The sequence below is a fragment of the Pygoscelis adeliae genome, unplaced genomic scaffold, assembly GCF_000699105.1.
Source record: "Pygoscelis adeliae isolate BGI_AS28 unplaced genomic scaffold, ASM69910v1 Scaffold16, whole genome shotgun sequence".
NCBI classification, from domain to species: Eukaryota; Metazoa; Chordata; class Aves; order Sphenisciformes; family Spheniscidae; genus Pygoscelis; species Pygoscelis adeliae.
Genome location: NW_008825162.1, coordinates 3,700,322 through 3,708,071, shown reverse-complemented (window position 1 = coordinate 3,708,071; position 7,750 = coordinate 3,700,322). Strand labels below are relative to the sequence as shown.

Genomic DNA, 7,750 nt, shown 5'->3' with positions numbered 1-7,750 from the left:
AGGACGAGAGGAAATGGCCTCAAGTTGCGCCAGGGGAGGTTTAGATTGGATGTAAGGAAAAATTTCTTTACTGAAAGAGTAGTTAAACATTGGACCAGGCTGCCCAGGGAAGTGGTTGAGTCACCCTCCCTGGAAGTATTTAAAAGACGTGTAGATGAGGCGCTTAGGGACATGGTTTAGTGGGCATGGTGTTGTTGGGTTGACGGTTGGACTCGATGATCTTGGAGGTCTCTTCCAACCTTAATGATTCTATGATTCTATGACATTCTCCTGAGTTTAATATTTAAGCCAAACTACACTCAAACAAGAAAAACAAAATGTTGCTTCAGACACATAAATGTATGTGTGCATAAGGTGTCCTAGAACCTCTGCCTGGCTGTAAAGACTACCAGGTAGCAAGCAACCCAGGTACACCCAGGCTGCGAATCTGTGATGCCTGTACCAAGGGCTCTGTCAATGCACTGGACTCAGGATATATCTTTAGACCAAGAGTGTTACAAAAGTTATGAAAAAATACCTTGCTTCTGATTGCCCATTCTTACCTGCGAAAGAGTTTTTCCTCACATAAAAAATGAGCACTTCATTTTCAGGCTTTGCCTTTCGTCTTTAAAACTCCCAAACTCACACATCTGAGGTGTGATACACACAAGATAGACTTCAGATTTTTGGAGCAGGGTAAGCAAAAGACGTAGTAACACTTACAAAGTTGGTAGGCAAGGCCACAAATATCCTCACCTAAGATGCACTTTTTCCGCATTTATTTCACAGAGAACACTGCAAATGCTTTGTTCCCATCCAAGGTTATGCAAAGGGACAGCCACCAGACTTACACCACAGCAGTAGGAATAATAAATAAGTTGCAGATAAAAAAAGTTCACCCCTGCTAATAGAGAAGTCCTTTGTTAACAAAGATACATGCATTTCTTTACAGATGAAAAAGATGTCATTCACTATGTCACTCACTGCCCAGTTTCACTGCTCTTATCCAACTGAAATAATACTCTTTCTTGATCACTGTTAGGCTGTTTGATAAAGGCTGGCAATTACCTTGGCAAAACCTGGTTTACCTCTCTACACAATGTAAATATGTATGAATATTGGGCTATAATTTTAAGATTTGTAAGTATTCATAATCCCTTGAATTTTTTGCCTGTGTCAGACAACTAATCTTTAGTCACTTCCTGGGAAAGGGAAGAAACTCTATGTTTACCTACTGCTTCTGCAATATTTAGTGGTAAACGTAATTAGGCTCTGATCCTACAGAGACAACTACACTTAACTTTTTATACTGTGACACAATTTACCAAGTCATTGTAATAGCTGGAGATTATCTGCATACTTGACATGCATGTGACTTCCTCCTTATGGATCAGCAATTTAATGAAGAACTGGAAGGCACAGAGTGACCATCCAACAGTAAAAGTAGTGTCCTGGAGACGTGACATGAAATCAGTACCTTGGTTATGAAATCTGTAACTGACAACTGGCAAAAATATCAGCTTCTCACATGAAATTCCATAATTAGTTTCAGCTTTGCAAATCCCTTCAGTTTTAAGAGGTGGTGGAAGAAATTACTGTCTCAATGCAGTTTATGCATTTTGAAGAACCAGAGCTTAACCACACATGCCAATAGGGTGGGAACTGGTCTACTTTTCAAGAACCTTTAACGAAAAAGCAGCTTGTTCTGTGACAGAAGTCTTCTAAACACTGAGTATTCATTTTCCTCAAAATGCCTGCAGTGATTCAAAGACAGTATCAACAGAAAAGAAAGAGCTGCCACTGTTTGATTAACACAGCAGCATTGCAAAGGACACACTGAATACATAAGAGCAAGAGTGGCGGTTGATTACCCAAGGCCTTGGGAATTTCTAGCAGTCTACTGCAGAGCATGACAATTTTATTTGCTCTGTTAAGAGAAACACATTTACTTCCTCAGTAGCCCAATTTAAAATAAACTCTCTAAAAATCAGTTCTCTGATGTAGTCTTTCTATTTTAAGGCTTTAGAGGCTTTTGTTGTTAAAAAAAAGTCTAAACGTGTACCATCTGCACTAGTCAGACTAAGCAAAAAAAAAAAATTAGGTTTCCATTGCACAAGCAAAATAAATGTGAATCCTGCCTACATCAAAACAGAAACACAGTCAGAAAATGCTCTTTGAATACAGCTCAGCCTAATTATACTTCCAGCATGTTTTCACCAGCCAGCATGAACAGGGCCAAACCACAGATTACAAGCAACTTTAATGGAAGCTATTTTTAAACATACTTTGAATGTGATTCATTAGCTCTGTTCCATGCTCCGCATAGGTTTGAAGCCACCCACGCTCACTGTCGTCCTTACTGAAAACTGCAATTATTACATTATTACCCAGTGTTAGTTTAATTCACACTGCTGAGTGAATGATACCTGTTCACTCTGGTATCAGAGTAACATGACAGAAAAATTAAAAAAGTTATATATATTAAAAAAATACACACACACATATATATACCTTTTTCACCGGACCCTCTTATGTATGGCTTGAGGTGAGACATCTTGATGGGTCTTTTCAACCTGGATCCTGTGGCATCTCTTAATATGGCACAGCCATTATCTGTAATATAATCTATAATACAAGGACCAACCCATTCCGACTGGAAACGACCATCCTTCCACCAGTTTTTTCTTTGCCTGAGGACTTCATGACCAACTTTAAGTCGAAGGTTATTTAATTGCTTTGGCTTTCTTTTGACAGTGATTTTGTTCCTGATTTTTTGTTCATCTGAAGTGTTTTTCTCCACCTGCAGAAAGGTACATATGAATTAGATTTTGTTTTTCAAAAAATAATCGTGTATTTTCATAACATTGGTTAATAATGCAGAAGCATAACATTAAGTGGTTTTGGATGTGTGTAATTCATAATATGTAGGGCTGGAAAGTTCTGAAGAAATTGATTTTATCTTCATAGATCAATAGTCCATAGGCAGTGTTTTTCAGCTTCCATAGATATGCAGCCCTCTAAGTTAGATATTAATCTCTTGGCAATAGGTCTCTTCTAAGGTTATTCCCTCCAAATATATATGAGAATAGGTACACTGGAATCTAGGGATAACAGGCAAAGGAAAAAAAACCCCAAAATTAAAAAAACACATAAAACTCCACATTGCTTTAAAATGTGGAGTTATACTTCACACTTCAAGCCTTCCCATCTTTTTTCTCTTTGGTCTTTTTACTAGTACAATTTGAATATATAACATTTACCTGGCAATCTGAGGTTTTCTCTTCTTCCAGTGCTTGACTGGCTTTTTTAGTTGCTTCAAATATTTTGGCAAACATACTGTATTCTCCTTCCACACATATGTCCATTGGCTCAACAACATGTGGGTTACGATTAAACATTTGGAAATATGGGGTGTTTTGATCTGGCTCCTATTTAAATGGGGAGCAAAAAGCAAGCAAATTTAGCCTACAGCTTTGCAGATATTTTGGGGAACTTCAGTCAAAAGAGGAAGAACCTTCACATACCAAATTTGTCAAATTGAAAGCATAGGCAATAGCAGACAAATGTTCATCCCAATCATTTGGATGGTCAGTGCAGTATTTGTTAAGGAAAGCTTTGATTGTCTTGCATGTTCTTTCATTTACATCATCTGTTTGAGGATAAGACAATACAATTTGTTTCATGCCAAACAGTGCAAACAGTTCTTCATTTATCTTCAAAAGAAAAAGAACACAATTACTGAAGGTTTCCCTCTTCTGTTCAAGTAAACTAATTCAGTAGTTTTCCAACCCTTTTGATACAATGGTGACTGAGCAAAAGTCTTACAAACATATTCCCACCAAATATTCCAGGGTTGAAAGTGAGAGCTAAAAGGAATCAGTATGGCTTAGGAGCCAGTAATTGATGGTTTCTAAACACATTTCTACGACTAACTCAATTTGTCATTTCATCCGTATCATTCTCATGATTTCATCATCTGAGAGGATCAAAGTGTGAGAAGTTCTTCATAATTACTATAGGCCAACGTCAAAAATACCCTTAGCTATCTGCTACACTGGACAATATGGATGAATGAAATACAGCATATTGGAGTGTGAAAGCTTGTGCCAGTTCAACTGAGTGACAAAACCTGCACTATGACCACCAGGAAATCATTTTGCTTTGTTCTTTTTCCAAAGAATAAAACCCTGGGAAACACTGTGTAATGTTACAATTGCAAATAATTGGTTTGTCATTTTCTGTATGTGCTAACTTTTTTTTTTTCTTTTTTTAAATTAAAGACTTACAGTCTTTTTCAAGAACGGTCTAAAATTCAAATTTAATACAGGGGAAAATGTATTTTTTTCTTGGGGAAAAAAAAAGAAACCAGCCACATAAAGACTTACCTGATAAACAAGCTCCTTTCCTTGATCAATAGGCATTTTTTGAGGTGGCCCATATAAGAAAAACACATTTGTGATTGCCTTAGCAATTTCAGCTGCTGAAGTCTCATGCAGTGGCAAGATAACAGCCCATCTTGTAAACAAATCTGTCATAATTATGATGTACTTGTGGCTTCTGTTGGTAACATTAAAAGGCCCCATTAGGTCTATAGTGACTGCTGTCCATGGGTCCTCTGCTTTGATAGGGTGTGTTTTGGGTGCCGTGGTGGTTGTATTCTTTGCCACTTGGCAGTGCCGGCAAGCATACACCTAGTGCAAAAATCAGGGAAGACGCTATCAATAAAAAGCGATGGTAACGGTTTAAGACAAATCAGCAGGATCATAAATCTCCACAATTCCCCTGTAAGATAGGTCAGACCAGGAAGTACAAAACAAATTCATTTTATCATCTTTCTCATCATTTTTTACCCTTAGATTTTTCAGCCCCAGCATAAAAATAAAACAAAACCAAACAACAGTGAAGGCTGGGAGAAGGACATGTGCAGGAATTCATAGCTGAATCTCCTCATCCTGAAAGCACTGTGCTCTTTCAAGTCCACAGTACAAATTTTAATATCCATTACCATCTGTAAATACTAAAGGAAGTATGAAGCAGCTGCAATTGAAAGAAAGTCCTAATCATTCCCCTTTTGGTTCTATTGTGTATGCTGTGGCTGAAAAACACTGGCAGTATACATAATGTTTTGTGCATAACATGGATCAGCTTCATCTACAGGACAGAGCCCCTTTGTCCAAGTCTGAATTGAAAGCAAAGATTCATATTCAGTTCATGTTACAGTTGCAAATGAACTCAAAGCATTCAGGTGATGCAGCAAGCTGATAGCAACAGCAATTTGGCCGTAAAAGACATTTACATGCAGTTTCCTCAAGAATCACATTCTGCCTGGGGTTCATGTCCATGTATCTTTGGGTGAAGGAGGAGAAGGAACTTTTCCAAGCAGTTGATTTGTTTAACTATTTCCTGAACAGGCCTAATTGTAAGGCAGAGGCACCATTTCCATATTCTTAACTGCCAGCAGCCACTCTGGCCACATATCCTTGGGATGGTACACTGCATCCTAACAAAGATATACAAGAGTCCTTGCAAGAGAAATCCCTCTCAAAGACCAGATGTGCCCTGCATACTTAAAGGCAGTACGGCTCCCCACCACTGCATAACATACAGCAATATGCAAGCCACGTGGTCAGTAGTAAGAGAAAAAGGAAACACTATGCTTTGGCAAGGCCATTTAAATTTGATTGTAAGCTTACGTTTCCTCATCATGAAGCAGTATGGGTGCTTGCTGTATCAAAGTCATATGATTACAAGACGTTTGTAACAAAGACTACATTAAAAAAATCCTGTAGCTATGAGACCATACCCACTGCTTGACGTCATTTGTTACAGAGGTCCAGTAGTAATTAGATTCCACTAAAGTCAGCGTCCTTGATATGCCATGATGCGTGCCAGCAGCATTTTCGTGGCATTTCTCAAGCACTTTTTTCTTCTCTTCATCTGAAACAATTACCAGGCGCATTTGTTTTCTGTCTTTTCCAACATAGAACAATTTATTTTCTGAAAGAAGAAAAGTACCAGCGAATTATATGCAAGTGCTTTGTCTTTTGTTTAGTTTACTAAACTACTGTGCGTGATTCAGTACAGAATTTATTAAATCAACTTCAATTCACTTCTGTGTAAATAAAGTATTTGTAAACAAAAAGCTACAATTATTTCCTCCAAAGAGCCAATTGTTCACCTATGTTTATTAATCTGGACATGAGGCATTACAAGGGCAAGTCAGAATGCAAACAAGTTCCCACAGGAAGTCTGACTGAAACACAAGCTAATGACAGGGTGGGAAGGGGAGGTAGGACACGTTAGGAGACCTATTGTCTGCCTGCCAGCAACCTGACTTTGCAATTCGCAGCTTTAACTCCTTCCTGCCTTCTCTCTATATAGACTTGGCAGGTTTGATGGGATTGAGAGAGCACAGCAGACTACAAAGGCTCATATACCTCCTCACAGGGATGCAGTAAAGCTGGGAAGGGCGGGGAGGCTCTAAGGTGACAGATGGCAAAGCCATCCCTGCACTTCTGCCCCGCCACACACAGCATCCTCCAGACCAGACCGAGCATTCCTGGTCTACAGCTGCAGATCTGGGTTTCCCTTTCCATAGTCCTTTGAATTATGGATTGCAATGGCTACATACTTCCCCAGTATCTAGAACATGGTTTGGCTTTTAGATAGATATATAAACCCCTCCTGGAAAGGACTAAAGCATATTGAATTTCTGTTTCCGTAAACATCCTGTTATGCATTAACAAGGGTTAAGCAGAGTGTTTGTTTCATAGAGAATGTATATCAAAATCAGAGTATGCTGCAGAGCAAGATCCCGCTTTCATTTTTTTTTTGCGTCAGCAAATCTTCACCTAAAAATCTATTTTCAGAGTCATTTGAGAGAATATTTTTACCTTTGAAAACAAATTTTTTGGCTGCTCTCCTGATTCCACTTCTTTCACTTGATAATGTTGTGGGATGATACTCTCCTGTTCGCTTGTAGTATGCTATCTGCTTCAGGTGGAGCCCACCATTTTTTCCACTACGGACCATTGCTAACCTGAACAAAATGCACAGTATTTGTTAGATGGAGCAACTGTCAGAGGAGCGCATCTTCAGTTTCTAACTGTTTTCTTTGTAGTTCAGAGGTATCCTGATAATGTAGCATTTGAGAGGATGTCACACCATCCACTGCACTGCTTTCCATATCCCCATACTATCAACTTAAGCAATAAGGAACACTACTTGACACGCTACTTTTGTTCTATGCAAAGTTGTTTTTGTCAACCTTAAAACTTATAAACAATGAGGACTTCCACTATATTCATTGGAACGGGGGGGAGGGGGCGTGTGGGGTGTAACATGTGAATGAGACCAGAGAGAGATCGCTCTTCTCATTCTTAAACATTTGGATAGCCCTCGAACGCAGGTGTGCTGGAGATTAGATGTGTCCAAAGAGCTACCTAGTTGGAAAAAAACACAGACAAATAGGAAAAAAACTGACAGAAATTTATTTTGTTCATTAATTCATCTGACAGATTCTGAAGTCCCAAACCAGACTCCGCATGTAAGGCAACAATTCATTCCCTGACACAGGCTGACTTCCCTGATCACATTAATAAACTAAAATGTCATTAGTAAAATGCATCATTGGTACAGGAAAAGATTGGGTCTAGCAAGAACAGCATCAAAGTAATTACCAATTAATGACAAGCAGAAATATTCACAGCAGAAATATTCATGCAGACTCTATGTGATTTCAGTGATTTTTTTTCCAAATCTGCTCCAGCAA

General features: G+C 38.7%; 1 protein-coding gene across 1 annotated transcript in view; it reads right to left on the bottom strand.

Moving 5' to 3' along the window:
* Positions 1–7,011, bottom strand: part of GIN1 (gypsy retrotransposon integrase 1) — a 12,056-nt gene extending 5,045 nt beyond the window's left edge. The window contains exons 1-6 of the mRNA XM_009328716.1: positions 6,873–7,011; positions 5,783–5,976; positions 4,365–4,670; positions 3,504–3,692; positions 3,240–3,407; positions 2,491–2,779 (exon numbers count right to left, since the gene is read on the bottom strand). Coding sequence (XP_009326991.1) covers positions 2,491–2,779; positions 3,240–3,407; positions 3,504–3,692; positions 4,365–4,670; positions 5,783–5,976; positions 6,873–7,011 — 1,285 coding nt within the window. The remainder of the gene's footprint in view (positions 1–2,490; positions 2,780–3,239; positions 3,408–3,503; positions 3,693–4,364; positions 4,671–5,782; positions 5,977–6,872) is intronic.
* Positions 7,012–7,750: the final 739 nt, after the last annotated feature.